The sequence below is a fragment of the Sordaria macrospora genome, chromosome 1 (assembly GCF_033870435.1).
Source record: "Sordaria macrospora chromosome 1, complete sequence".
NCBI classification, from domain to species: Eukaryota; Fungi; Ascomycota; class Sordariomycetes; order Sordariales; family Sordariaceae; genus Sordaria; species Sordaria macrospora.
In genome coordinates, this window is record NC_089371.1 from 4,161,164 (window position 1) to 4,179,715 (window position 18,552).

At 51.5% G+C, this 18,552-nt stretch overlaps 7 protein-coding genes across 7 annotated transcripts; 3 read left to right on the forward strand and 4 right to left on the reverse strand.

Moving 5' to 3' along the window:
• Window positions 1-260: 260 nt before the first annotated feature.
• On the reverse strand, window positions 261-2,649 carry SMAC4_02812 (uncharacterized protein). The gene has a single exon (XM_003348267.2). The coding sequence runs from the start codon at window positions 2,146-2,148 to the stop codon at window positions 751-753; it is 1,398 nt and encodes a 465-aa protein (XP_003348315.2). The 5' UTR covers window positions 2,149-2,649; the 3' UTR covers window positions 261-750.
• A 1,259-nt stretch (window positions 2,650-3,908) lies between these two features.
• On the forward strand, window positions 3,909-5,771 carry SMAC4_02814 (uncharacterized protein; the record flags this gene model as incomplete). Its single annotated transcript, XM_003348269.2, has 4 exons — window positions 3,909-4,387; window positions 4,471-4,643; window positions 4,704-4,738; window positions 4,806-5,771. Exons 1-4 carry the CDS (start codon window positions 4,245-4,247, stop codon window positions 5,769-5,771), a joined length of 1,317 nt encoding a protein of 438 aa, XP_003348317.2. The 5' UTR covers window positions 3,909-4,244.
• Window positions 5,772-6,310: 539 nt separating this feature from the next.
• Window positions 6,311-7,378, reverse strand: SMAC4_02815 (uncharacterized protein; the record flags this gene model as incomplete). Its single annotated transcript, XM_024655508.2, has 3 exons — window positions 6,837-7,378; window positions 6,628-6,704; window positions 6,311-6,502 (listed from the first exon to the last, which is right to left on the reverse strand). The coding sequence occupies exons 1-3, from the start codon at window positions 6,868-6,870 to the stop codon at window positions 6,311-6,313; spliced, it is 303 nt and encodes a 100-aa protein (XP_024511387.1). The 5' UTR covers window positions 6,871-7,378.
• Window positions 7,379-8,104: 726 nt separating this feature from the next.
• On the forward strand, window positions 8,105-9,376 carry SMAC4_02816 (uncharacterized protein). The gene is made up of 4 exons (XM_003348271.3): window positions 8,105-8,505; window positions 8,569-8,661; window positions 8,724-8,749; window positions 8,799-9,376. The coding sequence occupies exons 1-4, from the start codon at window positions 8,205-8,207 to the stop codon at window positions 9,324-9,326; spliced, it is 948 nt and encodes a 315-aa protein (XP_003348319.2). The 5' UTR covers window positions 8,105-8,204; the 3' UTR covers window positions 9,327-9,376.
• A 7-nt stretch (window positions 9,377-9,383) lies between these two features.
• SMAC4_02817 (uncharacterized protein) lies at window positions 9,384-9,836 on the reverse strand (the record flags this gene model as incomplete). Its single annotated transcript, XM_003348272.2, has 2 exons — window positions 9,578-9,836; window positions 9,384-9,509 (listed from the first exon to the last, which is right to left on the reverse strand). The coding sequence occupies exons 1-2, from the start codon at window positions 9,776-9,778 to the stop codon at window positions 9,384-9,386; spliced, it is 327 nt and encodes a 108-aa protein (XP_003348320.1). The 5' UTR covers window positions 9,779-9,836.
• Window positions 9,837-10,118: 282 nt separating this feature from the next.
• Window positions 10,119-13,135, forward strand: SMAC4_02818 (uncharacterized protein). Its single transcript, XM_003348273.2, has 4 exons — window positions 10,119-10,509; window positions 10,591-11,122; window positions 11,263-12,068; window positions 12,122-13,135. Exons 1-3 carry the CDS (start codon window positions 10,398-10,400, stop codon window positions 11,582-11,584), a joined length of 966 nt encoding a protein of 321 aa, XP_003348321.1. The 5' UTR covers window positions 10,119-10,397; the 3' UTR covers window positions 11,585-12,068; window positions 12,122-13,135.
• A 3,766-nt stretch (window positions 13,136-16,901) lies between these two features.
• Window positions 16,902-18,180, reverse strand: SMAC4_02819 (uncharacterized protein; the record flags this gene model as incomplete). The annotated part of the gene is made up of 4 exons (XM_003348274.1): window positions 16,902-17,319; window positions 17,435-17,623; window positions 17,690-17,962; window positions 18,026-18,180. 4 exons carry the CDS (start codon window positions 18,178-18,180, stop codon window positions 16,902-16,904), a joined length of 1,035 nt encoding a protein of 344 aa, XP_003348322.1.
• Window positions 18,181-18,552: the final 372 nt, after the last annotated feature.

Here is an 18,552-nt window from a genome sequence, read left to right on the forward strand (position 1 = left end):
TCAAAGATGATGTCCAAATTGTTTCGATCCATTGCCGGTTACCCGTCTCTCCGTGCAAGGTCCAATCGGCACATTGGTCGAAACCCTCGCCGAGAATAAGCGAGGATCGTCAATGGGGATGGAATTGCTCGAAGCTCGACAGGCGGGATTATAAAGTGGAAGACGTACCCGTACTTCAAACAAAGCGCCGTGAGAAAGACATAATCGCCATTGTCAGGCCGTGAGGGGAATGACATCCTTGTATCATCACGAAACTCGAATTCTTAGAGGCAGGTATTTGGATTACTAGAATAGGTATTGTCCAAGTTCTACTAACTGTTGTCGCCAAGTTGATTTCAACTACCCCAACCTCCTAGATCAAAGAACCAGCACACAGGCGAGGAAGGCACATGCGGAAAAGCAGGGTATGGCCAAGATCTACTCCCGTCGCATGGCATCCTTTTTTTAAAAGACGTTAATATACATACATAAGACTCCTCGCCCAGCCCACGCGATTCCTTCTGAAAAGCCAAACGTTTTGTCTTGTATAAATGGCAGCAAACCCCATGATCAAATGATAAAGCAGATCAACTCCGCGACGTGAACACATAACACGAGTACCCTCCTCATCCTCGTCATCCTCCTTCGCACATCCACCCCAATGACGCAAATAGCACATGTTGATTAGTGATAGAGCTTATTAACCCCCTCAATCCGTTTCCCCCCTTTTCGTACCAATGGTCGCATACCCAGAACACTGACTGATCAGGTTTAGACGTCCCACTCCGTCTCGACGAGCTCAGGTTCGCCCTCCTCCTCCTTCGGGCTCAGGGCAGCAAAGGAAGACTGTTGGTAGACAATCTTGGACTTGTTGCCGTTAACAGCCTGAGGCTTGGTGGCAACCGGGGTAAAAGCCTCTTGGGGCTTGGCCGCCGCGGACTCGGACTCATTGGCACTATCAGTGGCAGAGGCCTTGTTCTTCTTGGACTTTGACTTCTTGGTCTGGACGGTGTTCCAGGCCTCCTCGTCACGGAGGAGCTGCATCTGCTCCTCCTCAGTGGGGAGGGAGGACATCCAGGTCTGGGGCTTCTTGGCCTCGGTGGTAGGGGCCTTGGCAGGCTGGGCGGCAGCGGGAGTGTTGCTGCTGAAGGTATCAAGGGGCTCAACAGAGACAAAGCCGTTGTTCTCAGCGCCGCTATCGCTCTGGGAGCTACCCTTGGCGCCATTGCCAGTCCAAGCAGACGACGCGGCAGCCTGGGCGGCCATGAATGCAGAGCCATCCTTGGCAGCACGGCCTTCGGCGATGCGGGCCTCCCTCCTCTGTTTCTCAAGCAGCTTCTGGCGCTCCTTCTCGGCGTCCTCGCGGGCAGCCTTCTCAGCCTCGGCCTTCTTGCGGTTCTGGCGTTGCTTCTTGGTCTCGACCTTCTCCAGAGGCTTCTCCTTCTTCGCCTTCTTCTGCTTCACCTTATCGGTATCGGTGAGACGGAGGACTGAAGGGCCTGTGGTCGTGGGTTCGAGCATGTCGCTAACGTCACCGGCGTCCTGGGCCTTGACCTCCAAGGAGGCGACCGAGGACTCATCGTCATCGGCATCGACGCCGGCGGTGGAAGAGGGGGCAGAAACACCCTTGGCGGCAGCCTGTTGGGGCTCGGCCTGGACCTCACGCTCGAGGGCACGGGACTGCTTCACCGACTTTTGACGCTTCTCGTCCTGCTTCTTGGTGCTGAGCACGGTGCCCTGCTTGATGCTGGCGAACTGGCGGGCAAACTCGCGGTTGTCAATATCATCATCCTCATCCGAGCTGTAGCTTGCGGGCTTGGTGGTGGTGGTAGGCACAGGAGCAGCCTTGGGAGCAGCCTTGGGAGCAGCCTTGGGCGCAGCTTTGGGAGCAGGGGCAGCCTTTTGCTTGGCAGCCTTTTGCTTGGGCTTCTGTGCCTTCTCTGGCTCCTCGGCGATCTTGGCTGGTGTTTCTGTTCGTTGTTTCTTGGCCTTCTCTTTGGGCTCCTTGCGTGTCTCTGGCTGCTTCTCCTCCAACCTCTGTCGCTGCGAGGGCTTGCTCGCAAGCCCCTTCTTCTTCGGCTGGCCTTGGTTTTGGGTGTAGTGGTAGTAGAAGCCGAAAACGGAGAGGACGGCGACCCATCCGGCCAAGGTAGAGAACGAGATGCCCATGATTAGAGAGGGGATGTAAAAGTCGCGGTGTGTGGGATGAAAGCGCGCAACGCTGGGTCGGACGGGTAGGTGGTAAGCTTCGAGGTTGCTGGGAGGGACCGGTGGCGTTCAAGCGATGATCGTAGCTTTATACCGGAGCTTCTGTGGGGGGAATTGGGGAAGCTGGTAGATCGGAGACCCTTTTAAATGTCCGTTTTGGGGTCGGGGATAAGGGCTGGGTGATCCGAGCTGGCGATGTCGAGATAGGAGGAAGTGCCACCTAAAATCCGCCGCTACGTCGAGGGGTAACGAAGATGATTACAAGGCAAGGTAGATAGTTAAACCTTATATCTGCCTTTCCGCACCAAATGGTTAGACGGAGAAACGAAGGATATGGTAGAAAGTGGAGGATTAAACGGTTGTTGGTGGACGGACGGGTTGGGGAAGAGAGAGAAAAATGATGGCCTCGTCTGGGTCTGGAAACGAAGTCGGTCGAGGGACCTTGTATGGTGGGTGGATGCCGCAGGTGAAAGGTGTTCAGATGTTAGAGGCTCTTTTTGCGCCGTTCATTGGCCCGCCACCGTGTTGCGCGGAGATAGGTGCCGGCAGGGACAGGTCCTGCGGGCTGCAAGCCAGGAGGTCGACACCCCTGCGGGTGGTGAGGACCTTGGAGGTGCGCAATCACGTGACCTTATGTCGCTCCAGCTTTCAAGACAAGACTTGCTCTTCCGAAAAGGAGGGATGTGGTCAGTCTGAGATGTTTCGTGTTCCGTTTCCCGTGAGCCCAGGTCATACTTTGTCTCGGCCTTGATTCTTCGCATGAAGCAAAAGTAGATGCAGCGAAAGTCCAGAGATGCGGAAGCATTTTATAATCTTATTTCAAGTTCCACGTTCCAAGTTGCGAGTCTGCTGGCGACGGCGTGCATGTTCAACGCAGCAATGGTACAACTGCATGGTCGGGCAGTTGAACATTTCAATTTTTGGTGTCTCATTGTGACCGTGTCTTCGGCATATATACGTATTAAGGCTACCTTGTTCGTAACCTTCGTGGCATAGGGGACTCGGGAACTGAAACGTGAGCGTGGTCAGATTTTATACGCATTTGTCATCACCAAGCAATTTACAGATTACCGTTGAGTGTCGCATCTTGTTTATAGATTATACCCGCCTGCAAGACGTGACTCAACCTTCAAATGCAGTCACTCGCAAGCCGGACTGACTGTATTGCCTCCGTCTTGGTTGGACAAACACGTTACGTATGGTGACCAAGCCATCATCTGGCTCACTGCCAATGTGCAACGCAACTTCCACTTGGTGAACCAAAGTCAGCCCCACCGCAGTGACCGCCGGCTGTTTGTGCCCGGAGCCCCACCGTCTTGGAACCTGGAACCGGCCGGCAGCGGGGGTAGAGGTCGAGGTCCGTCCACTCCATGGCAGCGGGCGGCGGGAGCCGTCAGGCCGTTCAAAACCGGGCCACGGTAAGAGACGGGGTTCGGCGCAGTTACCAACAGGTCGGACATGGGAGGGGAGGCTCTGCAGTCTGCACCCCTACGGCGTTAAGCAAAACCTGGATGGATGCCTGGGAAAGAAAAGAACAACTGGGTCACTTTAGCGGATCTGATGACATGTACCTTTTGTATTGTCATTCTACAAGGGGGGTACTTGCGATGACCGTCCCGCCTTCCTATCACAGCGAATCTTGGAGCCGGTACTAGACTAACGACCCCAAGACTCGGGCTTGTTGAACCCCGCGTCGGATCGGACTGAGGTTTCGAAAAGCGCTTTTCATAGCCTGGTGCTTATCTTGACTTCAACTTCACTCTCAAAAGTCTCTCTTTTCTTAGAAGCAGTCTCGCTTTTTCTACTTCTATATTTTTTCCCTTTCATACCCGGTGCATATATAATCCTGCCCATTATTCTAGTAGGTACCTACCTGGCCTTTTGGTGGAAACTGGACTGAGCTGCTTCAAGACGTCACACGTGGGCATACACTTACACTACCCGCAGAGGTAAACCGCTCGACATCACCCCGTTATTAATTCTTTCCTCTATTAAACTTTCAATGGAAAACTTAAGAAGTTCCAACAACTAAAAGTGTTTTCACAGCTAAAATCACAATGGCTCCCAAGCAACGTATTATTCTTGACACCGACCCCGGGGTCGACGATGTCCTGGCTCTGCTTCTCGCCCTCAGCGCCTCGCCCGAGGAGCTTGAGCTTGCCATGATCTCCGTCACTTACGGCAACGTTCCGCTTCAGAGGTATGTCATGGTTGGGCATGTTTGAATCCCGGGTAGCGGCAGCTTTTGTCTAACCTCAAGTTCTTTTTTCCCCCGTCCCACAGCTGTCTCCGTAACGTCGTAGCACTGTTCCATGTGCTGGAAAAGGAGATGAAGTGGCGCGAGGAGACGGGCAAGAGCACCCGCGGCTTCGGTGCCCTCGACGCTTATAAGCCCATTGTTGCCGTTGGCCCGGAGCATGCGCTGGAGGATGAGATCCTTGCGGCCGACCACTTCCGTAAGACCATCCGAGATTCCCCATCTCCCAAACAAGAGCAGAGTGGTTGACAAATTGCAGATGGCACTGATGGTCTCCATGGCGTCCACGAGAAGGTATGTGAGCTCCTATAACTGCTTGCGTTTCCAGCCATCGTGTCCCGTTGCCTGACCATCGTCCCAGCAACCCCATCTTTCCCCCGCCGACACCTGGCGCTCTCTGTTTAGCGACGAAGAGCCTCAGGGTGCCAATGTCGAGCCCCCTTCGTACTCAAAGTACTTCACCCCCAGCAAGCAGCCGGCGCACAAGGAGATCCTCCGTATCCTGAAGGAGTCGCCAGAGAACACCGTCACTGTCGTCGCCGTTGGTCCCCTGACAAACGTGGCTCTGGCCGCTGCTGACGACCCCGAGACCTTCCTGCGCGTCAAGGAGCTTGTTATCATGGGCGGTGCCGTCAACGTCGAGGGCAACGTGACCCCCGTCGCCGAGTTTAACTGCTACGCCGACACCGTTGCCGCCGCCCGCGTCTACGCCCTGACCTCGCCCAACCCGGCCTCGACCATGCCCCCCGTCATCCACGGCAAATCGGTCTTGCCTCCTTACCCCGCCAAGCTTTCCAAGCAGCTCAAGCTGACCCTCTTCCCTCTCGACATCACCACCCCACTCGCGCTGAGGAAGAACTACTTCTACAAGACCATCCAGCCCATTACCCAGTCTGGCAGCCCGCTTGCGCTGTGGATCGAAACCTTCATGACGGGTATCTTCAACAAGGTCGAAACCATGCTCGGCGACGGCAGCGAGCCCGACCTGTCCCTTCACGACCCGTCGTGCATTTGGTACATGCTGACTCAGGACGATCCTGCATGGACACCCGTACCAAAGCCGGAGGATATCAGAATCGAGACCTCCGGCCAGTGGACCAGGGGCATGCACGTGGTCGACAGGCGACAGAGGGCGAAGCCGGGTGAGGAGTCAAGCAAGGTGGAGACGCACCCGTCGGACCCTCTGGATGCGACCACCTTCGACGAGGTCCCCGGAGACGACATGGGCTGGCTGAGCGTGAACAAGGGCAACAGGATCAACAGGATGGTCAAGACGCCCGGCGACGAGAAGTTTGCCGCCATCTTGATGGATAGGCTATTTGGTTAAAATCTGCTGGATAGCATTGCTTTTCTCTTCTTCTTTTTGTGTATGAGAAGCGAACCTATTCCACGGGGAGTCTTTAAAATCTGGGGGTATCTGAAATTCAATATTCGCCTTGTCTAGTTTTTCTTCTTCCCTCAATGTGTCAGCATAGGGTCTGAACAGGGAAATACACAGGGGAAAAAAAGAGTCATCGATTGGGCATACCAAATTGTGGGAAAAGAAAAGAAAAAACCTGTGTAGCTCCGCGTGCCAAATGCCCACCCACCCTTGATGATGATGCAACCGAATCTTATGCCCACGCCCACCACCCACCTGTGTTGCCCTTTTATGTGTGAAGTATCTGCGCCCACCACATACCTCTCGCTTGATCTTTTCTCTCGTCTCCCTCTCCTGCCTCCTCTTTCTAAAAATTTCGGAAACGTGATACCACGGCCCACGCAGAAGTGCGCACCGGACCAACTGAACCCTTTATCCACAGCGCGCCCATAACGCACGAGCAGTTGCAGGACCGAGCCGTGATGTATTTTCGTGATGATATATTCTCAATGCTTCGTCGTCCCGATCGTCGACCCCTTGACTTTGGTCCAGTCTATGCTCGCGTCCAGCGGCTCGTCCACCAGCCCGACCAGGCAGACCGTGTCACCGCGGATCATGTGCGTTCCCAGCTCGATCTCGGCCGAGGGTTCGTCGTCGTCGGGGGAGCGGATGACTCGTTCTACTGCTCTTTGTAGGAACTTTTATTCGTGGGGTGTTGTTAGCTTGGTTGATATATTTGCCGAGGCATGGGAAGGTAAGAAGACAAGCCGAAGGTAAACGCGGGACGGGGAAGTTAACGGGAGGGGATTGGATTGGTACTGACCACATTCGTGCTCATGTCCACCGAGATAAGTGTGCCTACTAGGGTGCGGCCATCGACTGTGATTATGCAGACCCTTTCTGAAGTAAGTGGAAATAGATCTGTTAGCTTTTCCGGTCTCTTGTTGTTCTTGAAGCCTGAGATGCCATGACCAATCGCTCTTGCGCCTGGTGAAAGCAAAAGGCGTTTAGGACGGAAAGGGGAAGACCAACTGTTAAGATACGAATTTACCAAGCCCGCCGACATGATGAATGATGGAATTGGGTGTTATTTGTGTTTTGCGACGTGTTGTTCGGTAGGTACTGGCAGCGATGCGCGGGCCCAAGACCGCCGTGACAGATGCTTAAAGCTAATTCCTAAAGCCCAAGTTCAAACTCGAAGGAGTATTGATTCGAGTGAGGGGGTACGTATGCAGTCGCAAGATACAAAGTCGTCCGTCGGTTCAACTCGAGGGCAGCTTGTTCACTTCGTGTGATTTAGGTAGTTCGTCGTCGTTCGTCGGTTCTCAAAAGTGCAATTGGGTTTCGTCGTTATTGATGTTTTTCTTTTCGTTTTCTCGTTCGAACTAATGATCGCGAAAGAGGAACAGGTACGTCGGCGCGCCGCGTCAAAGACGAAGAAGTGGATACGTAATGCTTGAGGGATTGGGATGGGTGAACAAATCGTGGGGGATGGGACAAGGTCAAGAACGTCGCCATGAAGCTGGAGCTTCTCTTTTGATAGAATCGCCAAGCCAAGATCACACTGACGGACGACGGCTCACGGCAGCAGACTGTCAGTGGAGCGAGGTTGGAGCTTCTCAAGCGGACCCGTTCTCCACTTAATTGCCTGCCGCAAAATCTGGTGCACGCCTGGTTGGTTAACCCCTTTTCCTTTGCGGGTGTTGCTTTGTTTACTTCTATCCATTTTGGGGTGAGGTCAGGTTGTCAACCACCATATACTCTCAGCTCCTCCTTGAATAGTGGCCTTGATCATCATATGCCTTTACTAGCAGGAGCACAGAGCTTTCTCTCTCTTAATCTTCTCATACTGGTTCGCGGCAGTCTCCAAGGGCCTTATTTAAATTACGTGGGAGCTTACAAGTAAAGCAGGGGCAAGATGCAGCTGTCAACGTTCACGTGTTGCTTGTGAGAGTTCTACGGATGGAATTAAAACCATCTCAGCCTGCCTGTCCCCTGCTCGATGATCCTCAACACTCTGATGACAGTTACATCTTGTATACCGTGACCAGCGAGAACTCTCGTGGCAGACAGGACAGCCTACCTAGGTAGAACCGAATGCGGAGGGCATAACAACCGCTAACCCCGCAATGGTAGGTAACCCCGCCCGATCTCTTAGACGAACGCGGGGGGACGAACATCTCCCGAAGGTGCACCAACTGGCCAGCTGGTGAATATCTCCACTGACGCACTCGGCGCCTTCTCTCGCCATCTGCTGTCAGGTCGTTTCAGACGCCCTCGAGCTTTTGGCGCCCGGGTATCGGTTCAGAGCTGCATGTTATAGTGTATCTTGGATTTCAAAGCGTCATTGGATTCGCCCGAAAGCCTTCGGGATTACTTAGTCTGAGCTTCCACCTACATATGTCTCCGATGACTCGACGTACCTACTCTTTCCTTCGTACTTCAAGATTCTTGAGACCTCATATCATTGCATTGAACAAACCTCCTTTTGCTATCCCGGCTTATCAAATTCGTGCAATGTCTTCCGGTAACCCAACTTCCAAGATGCTGACGGCCAATCCGTTGAAGCAAATATTCTCCCAGGAGAGCCGCCCTGCTATGGGTGTCTGGCAAATGCTCCCTGGTGCTAATATCTCGAGGATTCTCGCTCGATCAGGGGCTGATTGGGTGATGGTGGACTGCGAGCATGGCAACATTAACGGTAGGTAACCGGGGACATGGTGGGTAAATAATGGGGCTTGTTGAGCTGAATGATACTGGTCAGATGCTGCGATGCATGAAGCAGTTCCGGCCATTGCTGCCCTGGGTGTTTCTCCCATTGTCCGAATCCCAGACCTTCAGCCGTGGATGGTCAAGCGTGAGTGCCGTTCAAATCGTCTTGCCAGTTTGGACAGTTAATGATATATATCCCTTATACAGGAGCGTTGGACAGCGGTGCTCATGGAGTAAGTGCATCACTGTATTAGACGTGAACCAATGACTGACGGGTTATAGATCCTTGCACCGCTCATCAGGACAGTGGAGGATGTCAAGAACTTGGTTACCGCAGCAAAGTTCCCCCCAGAAGGCAAGAGAGGGTTTGGATCGCCCATTGCCATGCAAAACTTCAACCCCATGCCAACCTTCACCGAATATCTCCAGCAAGCGAACGGGAGCCTCTTGACTATGGTGCAGATCGAGACGCAGGAAGCTTTGAACTCGGTTGAAGAGATAGCTCTGCTTGTGGATGTCATCTTCATTGGACCTTTTGACTTGGGTAACAATATTGGCCACCCCATCATCGAGGGGAAAATGGACCCGGAGCTGGATGAGGCGATTGAAAGGACCCTGAGGGCTGCCGTAACGGCGGGCAAGAAGTGCGGCATCTTCTGCACGGACGGAGAGCAGGCCAAACAGTATGCCGACAAGGGATTCCACATGATCAGTGTCGCAACGGATTACACATTGTTGGGAGCTGCGATGGCGGACAGCCTAACCATTGCCCGCGGCCAAGGGAAGCAAGACAAGCCAGTATCTTATTAACGAGAATGAGGCAGTGGTATCGACATAGACAGGTGCCAATAATAGGACTGGCTTCTCTCATGATTTTTCGACTTGATCCATTTTGGCTTCAACCTGCTCGACCGTGAAGCGGTGCATCAACTTGACGGCCTTGGATGAGAGCTTCGGGTCTTCTTCTGGGGCTTGAGCCTTGCTGATGTGAATCTGTAAAGATGTTACTGAGTGTTCGTTCACATGCAGGTGAAGGTTCGACGAGTGAGAAAAGAACTCACCACAGGAACGTCAAAATCATAAAGATCTCTCCAGGCCTTGGATTCCGGCTTGACAATGTCGACTTCCTTGTATTCGAACGGCCGGCGGTCCCATACATCGGACAAGACAGATCTTGCCTGGACACATAGACCACAGCCCTCACGCCTGAAGAAGGTGATCCGTGAAGAAAAAGATTGAAAGAGCCAACCAGTAATCCGCATTTTGTGTCTTTTAGCTTTTTTTGAAGTTACCACAGTTAAGAGGGTATGATGGGGTTTGGATGTGTTGTATTGATCTTCCACTCAATCGGATGATGTTGAAGTCGGACATAACGCTTGCAAATAGGGTACGTTGCCTGCCGGGGGTACACCCACTGTACGCGCCAACACGACAGAGTGCGGCAACCACTGTAGCAACAACAGTAGGGCCCGAGCTCACGGTCCTGGGATGGCTTCCCCAGCCCCACTTCTCAGCCCGACGGCGCTCCCGGCAGTGGCACCCCGCCGTTGGCACAAGCGAGCGACTGTTTAGGAATTGGCACACGCTGGAACAGGAAGCCGCTGATGCTGTAGAAAGCTTGAATGTTCCACGCTCTTCTGACGGAAGCTTCCAAGCACAACGAGGCCCATCTCATACTCCATTTTATTTCGTAGACAAACCACCTCACGCCCCTCCTCCTGTTCACGTTGGACCAGCGACGACCAACCCTTCTGTCAATATAGTCAACACTTTTTTGATCTTTCCGACAGCACATTACTATTACGTCGAGCGAATCTGCGTGGGCCGGCTTTCAAGGTTCTCACACCTGCATAATTGGATAGTAGCAGCTTAACATCCACCATGTCCGAGGCCAAGAAGTGCGTCCATCAAGGTTGCGGCAAGGTCTACACCGACCCCGAGGAGGTCTGCCGCTACCACCCTGGACCCCCTGTTTTCCACGAAGGCCAGAAGGGTATGTAATGTCCAGTTCGGTTCGGTTCAAATTTCGACGGAGTGTAGAGATAACCCCGGCTGACGCACATTGACTGCTTAGGATGGAAGTGCTGCAAGCCGCGTGTGCTCACCTTCGAGGAGTTCATGACCATTGAGCCTTGCACCGAAGGCAAGCACAGTACTACCGACACCCCTCCCAAGATCGAGAAGAAGGAGGTCGATCCATCACTGCTCGAGGCCCAGGCCGCCAACGCTGCCAACCCGCCACCACCCCGTGCCCCCGTGCCCGTTGCGCAACATGCTCCCACACCTCCGCCGCCGGCGCCAGAATCCGAGGATGACGAAGAAGGAATCGAGATCCCGGAGGGTCGCGTGTGCAGGAGAAAGACTTGTGGCGCGGCCTACCAGAAGGGCGCCAGCCGAGAGGGCGAGAAGTGTGTACACCACCCCGGCGCTCCCATCTTCCACGAGGGAAGCAAGGGCTACAGCTGCTGCAAGCGCCGCGTCCTCGAGTTCGACCAGTTCATGAAGATCGAGGGCTGCAAGACCAAAGATCGGCACTTGTTTGTCGGCAGCGGGAAGAAGGAGGCTGCGGCCGCATCAGGAGGCGAGGAGATCTTGGAGACGGTCAGGTAAGTTCCGTCCGTTATAGTGCTGTTTCGCAGCCAAGGCCGGCCAAGCATGGCTGTGCCCTGCAAACAATCTTTCCCATCTTCATCTCCTTGATCCTGCCATTCCACTGCAGCTCAACTGACCCGTGTTTGCTCTACAGGACCGACTTCTACCAGACCCCTACGTCAGTCATCGCATCTTTCTTCCTCAAGAAGATCAACAAGGACGTCGCCACGGTCGAGTTCAAGCCCAACGCCATCGACCTCGACCTGCCCACGACAGACAGCCCCGTAAAACGGTACAAGACGGAGGTGCCGCTCTTTGGGTCCATCGTCCCTGACAAGTCAAGCTTCAAGATCCTCGGCACCAAGCTGGAGGTTACGTTGTGGAAGGCAGACGGCAGCTCTTGGCCGGTGCTACGCAGCGATGACCGGCCAACAGGTGAGATTTTGCAGGTTGGCCGAGCCGGAAGGGCACAGTAATTGAAAGCATGAGGGAGGTACCGGATTAGAAAGAAGAAGAAGGAGCGAGGAGAGCATGCCAGGTTTCCATTGTTGATTGCATCTCGAGCTTTTCCGCTCCGTGTTGTTTGTTTTCGCCGAGAGCGCCGCCAAGGGACGGGACACGGAAGAGGTCAGCTTTTGGTCCCGATAAATACTGCGGTGCAGGGCGGCCTGGAAGCACAACCACCGGCAGAGCACATTTTCACTCGGAAGCCAAGAAACGACGCCATAGACGCACGGGGCTTATAGAAGCGCTGACTTTTATCACTCCGGTTTCAAAGCGATTATCAAGGTAGGAGAGAGACATGGATGATGGTTTTCGGCAGCTAGGGAGCGTGGAGGTAGGTAAGAGACCGTCAGGCCGCCTCCGAAGACCAAGGACGGGAAGGACCCGGGACAAATTATACCAAGAAAAGGACAAGACTTTGGAGTAAGACCGGAAGCTACACTAGAAAGATAACAGGTAATAAAGTTTGACTTTGGGCAGAAGACTCGAACTAATATCAGACTGTGCAGTAGGATCAGCGATATCGGTTACGTGCAAGTCAAACGCATCTCTTTATGCGATATACGGGTATCCCCTAGTCACGTCACGACCAGCCTTACGTCCTCAGTCTAGCCCATTCCGAAACGGAATGACCAATACGTACATTACTTTCCGTGAGAAGGTTTCTAGCTTGTTGATCGGGTGCTGTACGCGGCCTGGCTCTTGGCTTTCTCTGGGCCTTTGCTTGGCCGTCCTTGGCTGTCTGGGATTTGATAGTTGGGCTCGGATCTCATTAGCGGTGAGATCGACCACAGGACCATGGTTGGGTTGGGATTTTAGATTGCCATGTTCAATTTTGGGAAAGGGAAGCAGAAAGAAAGAGGAAGTCATCATGATCCAGCCGATCACACGCCTTGCTTGGAAATCCGCTCGTTTCACCCCGTCTCCTTTTCACAATGCCTAATATGGATACAGAATGACGAGAAAGAGATCGAAAGGAGAATGTTTACCCTTTCGGTATACCAGCTTCAGCCGCCTCAGGGCTTACTGTGTACCATGAATGGCGGTACGAAGTACGTACACAGCAGTTACACTACATACGCTCACACCCTTTCCCGGATTGGATCTCTAGATCCATGGCCAGCATGGAGAACATGGAGAGCACGGAGCAGAGCCGAGCGTGACAAGTGACGGACGGGAAGGACAAGCTCAACAAGCTAACTAAACTACCACTGTACACCCAGGTCTCGCAATCTCGCATGCACAGCCTCAATGATCTCCCATCTTGTCATTGTCACTGTCACTGTCACCGTCCATCAATCGGAGTCAGTCCAGTAGATCTCCTCCCCCTTGCTTACTGGTTTCTGGGTGTTTCCTTACCCGTCTGCTCACACATCCGACTACTTACATGCATACACTACACAGTATTGTACACCCAATACCACCCCCACGATAGTATGGCCCATTCAAAACGGGAGAGAAACGGGAAAGCCACCCCCTGATCACCGCTGCCGCCGCTCGCTCAACAATGCAACAATGCAGCCAGCCAGTAGGACCTTGTTCCCTTTCTTGATTTTTTTCTTGTCAAGCTTGTTCATAGACCCCCACGTATGCTTGTGCAAGATAAGCACTGTATGTGTCTGGGTAGGTAGGTAAGTTGGTAGGCTAAACAACTTCAACTGCACCACATGGTTTAAGGTTCCCGTGATCGGACACGGGATTTGGATTACTTACTTGCCTTATACCTCTATCTACCTTATCTATGTATACACCCATCCGCGACTTTCGAAAATCCAAATCAAGACGACCGAACTGATGCCGCTTCTTATCTCTCTCTCTCTAGTCTATGGTCTGTAATCTATAGGAAGCACCCAGGAATGAAATGAATGATGAAGTGGTCTCAGCAGCCTACCTATCATTTGTCTGAGATTGACCACGAGGTTTGATCTGGTATTCTGGTTGGAATTTGGTGGCTGGTGCCGAGCAGTCGGGCACGGCGAGCTCTACACACATACACACAGAGTATATATGTATATATAGTGAGCCAAGATCTTTGTACTCTCTATGTCTGAGACCGGAAGAGGGGCCAAGATCTTGTGTTGTGTTGTGTTGTGTTGTGTTGTGTTGTGTTGTGTTGTGTTGTGTTGTGTTGTGTTGTGTTGTATTGTTTTTGTCGTGTTTGAATCTTAACCTTACAAATATGTGTCATATCCCAGACATGGAAGACTGACTCACTGCTTTGATTTACTACAGAGCAAGATACTTATAGGCGGTTAATGTCGGCAGTCACAGTCATCCCATACCGACCAGATGGGATGGGATGGGACGAACTCTCATTGAAGTCATTGAGATGAACTCTTATTGAAGTCATTGAGATGAACTCTCACTGAAGTCATTAATTGGGATGAAAACGGGGTAGATGCGGGATGACAGGTAAGGTATGGAAATTTGACCAAGAAAAAGATCTACAACAATGATGGGCAATACGTTTATGCATGCACCCTTGACTTTTTCAAACCCTTCTCACTTCATCATCAACTCCGCAACTTGGCGTTTCATTACGTGTCGTCGAGATCCAAAACACACCAAGCCAAACCAAAAGCTCCACAAATGAGGCAAAAGAGCTTTTTAGGTACGGGATCAGCCTTGTCCCCCGCTCGCCTTCCCCGGATCTTGCTCGACATTCCAGAGTCCAGACAGACCGATCGATTGTGGCCGTGCAAAGCGGACCGATGGAACTAAGTGAATTTCCCACAAGCTAGTGTCCACATATATCCACGCTATGACATCCTCAAGTTCATGCTCGAAGATTAAACTAAACAGATGCAAGTGAAACTCGGATGACAGCCTCAGAGGAAATCTCTTTCTTGATAATCATTCATAGGTACCAAGCCGGATGTTTACATATCCTCCGAACTCTTGCAGGGCCATTATGTACTTGTATACCTCACTGCAGTGTGTGTGGGCAAACTCGCCGGGACCCCGGACTTCGGACTTCGGAAGAGGATGATGTAGTGTACCTACAACCAAACTACCTTACCTTACCTTACCTTAGCTAGGGTAATCCGTTACAATCACTCACTCTTGTGTCAGTCACGAACAGAGACACGTTTGCCAACTCTAAATACTATACCTGTACCTTGCTCTGTCGTGCATCTGAGCATTGGGTAATCGGTGCAAGGTAAATTTCCAATTGGTAAGACGGAAGTTTGTCATGAAAAACGTATTTCCGGGGTTTTTCGAGGTAGCGATTTCAAATTGTGCAGTACAAATTACATACTACATACATACTTCTTTCTGAGCCATCCATCCATCTTGTCCCATGAAAAAAAGAAAAAGCCACGTGAGAATGGAATCGGTGAAACTCGTTCGCCCCAATCCCATCTTTTCTTCCTTTCATATTCCGAGTCCAGTCACGATCCAGTTTCGTGGGTCTCTAGATGGGAGGTAGAGGTAGGCGTGGTCGGCCGGCTTCTCTTTCCTTCCTTCTTCTTCCTCCGCTTTTCGTTTTTCCTCGCCGCTTCCAGGTTTCGTTCGTTCCCCGTCCGATTACTCTAGCTAAGGTAGATCTGCTTCGGTTACCTCCGACAATGTGCAATGAGTTACTTACTTACCTGTCAGTGCTGCCACAATACCTAAATACCGACCTCGGATCTTCTCAAGTCTTACTACCGTGACACCTTTCAACCTATGTGTAAAGGTTATACCCGAGTGTACTCTATTCACCTGAAAATTAAAATTAAGCTGCGTGATCATGTGTCTTGCCTTGCCTTGACTTTTTGCACAAAGTTAGGACACTACAAATCACCAGCTTCAATGGCTTCCACTTTGCACGTGAACACCATCCATCCATACATCCATCCATTCTTACATATTTTTGGTACAACGTACTACCATACTCGAGACATGCATCTCTTGGTAAAAGCTCTCTGTCAGCACGTGTTTCGCCGGAAGTATACAACTTAAAAGCTAGATTAGAACATGTCTTGGGTTTCCCACTTGGCATCTGGCATTTCTGTTACACGGCCCCCAGATCCAATCCATCAATTTCTGTCTCTGACGCCTGGCGGGTCCTTCATATGTATGTGCTTTTTCGGAGGTGGTACTGTCATGGGAGTTGATGAGTGATTACGGATAAGATGGAGGTAGATGGAGGAAGGTACACAAGGACGGGTAACCACTTCTTGGCTTGTTACTCTTGTTACTTATCTTGTTAATGTCGAGATATTTGTGTAAAGTAATCAGTAATGAAAACCGTCAAGACCTTTTGGTCCGAGGAGGAGGACTGAAAACAAGACATGCCATATTAATCTGTGGTTGTGGTTATGAGGCACGTAGAAAATAATATGGCAAAAGCCAAGATGTGAAAAAGCCGAGGTCGGATACAATGCACAGTTTAACAAGGTATGAATAAAAGCCCTCAACATGCATATATTGATTGCCAAGCTCCGTAGGAGGGAGAACTCAAAGTCGATATTGTAGATGTATGTTTGAACAAGGTTTGTGTGAATTGATAAGCCTGACATGCATAGCATGCATAGATGGATCTGGCATACCTACCCATCTACATAACAATCTCATTTCCCTCACACCCACCCACCCATCTTTTCCCTTTCACCCTCAGCTCCTCGCGTACCCGTCAGTCAGGGGTATCTAGATAACGCAAGCGAAACAGCCACGGGAAGAAAGGCAGCAATGCAATCTGATATGCCATCTCACAGAACATGGAGATCTGGGTATGGTAATTCCAAATCAAGTAAACGCCGAAACCGCGAAAAAAAAATTTTAAAAGAAGAGAGAGAACGGAAATCCCGAAAAAGTAATGTGTGTAAATAAGCGCCACCACCCCTTGTGTCTCAGTCACAATAGATAGAGGTACCGTATGTATGAGTGTATGTTTTGTTGACCCAGATTGATTTTGTATAATACCAAACGCTATGCCAAAAAGAGGAAGACCAGAGAAAAAAAAAGAAAAAAAAAGTATCGTGGAAAGTCATAATTTTGCTTGTGCCGCCCTTATCCCGCTTGTTTGTGTGCCCGCTTGCTTGCTTGCTCGCTTGCTTGTTGCCCAGCCCAACGCCGCGCCGCCGCCGCTGTCGATCATGAATGAATGCCTGAAACCCATGTGGAAAAAAAATCAAAATAAAATCAAAAAAGACACACAAACAACAAACACGGTAAAAGTGAAAAGCTAAGAGATAAGAAAAGGAGGTAAAAAAAGGATAAAGGAGGAAAACAGGTAAGGGAAGGGAAGCGGGAAAGTGGGTGGCGTTCCAAAAAAAAATTCAAAAAATTCAAGACATCCCCGTCTCAAACAGGGGAGACATGCACCTCTTGCTCCTCGAATTCCTCGTCAGAGGGCCGGCGCGGAGGAGCGATCCTGACGACCGGTGGCGGCCTTGGTGAAGGGGGTGCCTGGGGGACGAGCAGGGCTGACGGTGAGGAAGCCGCCGCCTTTTCGTTCATCGGGGTTGGCATGTTACTACCACTGCTGCTGCTGTTGCGATGGATCTTGCTGTCCGAAACCATGATCATGGACCTCCTGAAGGCCACAATGATCTGTCCGTTGGTGTTCTTGCCCAGAATGGTGCCGCGCTCGGGATCGATGCTGCTGCCGGGGTCATCGAAAAACTGGAGGATCGGCGCGCCCTCGGGCGTGTAGCCGAGCAATTTGGCGCGGTATTCGTTGTTATCGTCGCTGGGACTTTCTTCTACCCTGATTGTATCCCTGGAAATTTCGTTCTGCGTTAGTCTCTTGCGGCTGGTTTCAAGTTTTGTGCCGTGCTGGGGGGATGAGAAGTGACATGTAAGGTGAAGAGGCAAATAGGGGATAAAATACGTACTCCCTGCTCATGGGCAAGTCGTTGGTCGAGATTCCCTTGAGGCTACGCTCTGATCTGCCCCGGCTTCGGGATCGCAAGCTCCTGGTCCTGGATCGAACGCGCTTTACACGTTTGCGCATGGCACCGTGGAAGGCGTGGCCAATGCCGGCGACAACAAGAACGGGAGTGCCGAGAGCTAGTGCCCATGGTCTACAAAAGAATAATGTTAGTACAACCTGTTCTGTGACGACAGGAGGAAAAGAGAGAGAGACTTACGGGTTCTTGTTACCGCGGATGGCATTGAAAGCGGCCAAGATAATGCCCAAGATGGCTATGAGCGAGCCGACCTGCAGCATCGTCCAAGTAGACCAGTAAAGCGACATGAGGTCTTCGCCGTCACAGAATTGCAAAGCCAAAAGGGCATAGACCTCCATGACCACGGCAATGATGGAAACCACAAAGTAACCGGAGCAGATGAGAAGGCATCGCTGCATCTTGTGCCGGTAATGCTTGGTCCCAGGTCTGGAATCAGCCAGCGCCTCGCAGGTCCTGGGAAAACATGTTAGTGAATATTGGAGAGAAAAGCAGGCATGATTGGGAAAGATAACATACCCTGAATACTTCCATGAGGCGAGGAAGAGCATGAGGATGACAAACACGAAGAGGGACCAGTAAATCCCATCAAAGGCCCTCCGGTCGAGGTGTGAGGCGAATTCGGCATAATGTAAACATTGCTCAGGATCGACAGGTTCAAATCCACCGGCCATGCTAGGCTGAAGAGTGTATGGATGTAGTTTGACTTGTGAAGAAGATGAGATGTGAATCTTTTACGTAAAGATCAGATGAGATAGAAGTGAATGATTTCTAGGATATATGTGAATGCTCCAGAGCTTATTGATCAAACAATCCCGATTAGGACCAGATGGGGAAATGGGCATTGTATATATAGGGGAATCGGGAGGAGGGATAAGGAGTACAAGGAGTAGAGAATGAATGCCAAGCAGCCGGGGTGACGTAGGGGGTGGAATAAGTCGACTAGGAGATATCGACTAGACTAGGCAAAGCCACAGATCAGATTTGAGTCGGGGGAGTCTCAACCCACTGGAGTAGTGATCGAGTTTGTTGACTAGGGATGCATG

Bases quoted from the DNA above. Each gene is read 5' to 3' on its own strand.
- SMAC4_02812 (XM_003348267.2), bottom strand. From the start codon at position 2,148: ATGGGCATCTCGTTCTCTACCTTGGCCGGATGGGTCGCCGTCCTCTCC.
- SMAC4_02816 (XM_003348271.3), top strand. From the start codon at position 8,205: ATGTCTCCGATGACTCGACGTACCTACTCTTTCCTTCGTACTTCAAGA. The intron at 8,506-8,568 runs GTAGGTAACCGG...GATACTGGTCAG, and splicing joins CGAGCATGGCAACATTAACG to ATGCTGCGATGCATGAAGCA. The intron at 8,662-8,723 runs GTGAGTGCCGTT...TCCCTTATACAG, and splicing joins TCAGCCGTGGATGGTCAAGC to GAGCGTTGGACAGCGGTGCT.
- SMAC4_02818 (XM_003348273.2), top strand. From the start codon at position 10,398: ATGTCCGAGGCCAAGAAGTGCGTCCATCAAGGTTGCGGCAAGGTCTAC. The intron at 10,510-10,590 runs GTATGTAATGTC...TTGACTGCTTAG, and splicing joins TTTCCACGAAGGCCAGAAGG to GATGGAAGTGCTGCAAGCCG. The intron at 11,123-11,262 runs GTAAGTTCCGTC...TTTGCTCTACAG, and splicing joins GAGATCTTGGAGACGGTCAG to GACCGACTTCTACCAGACCC.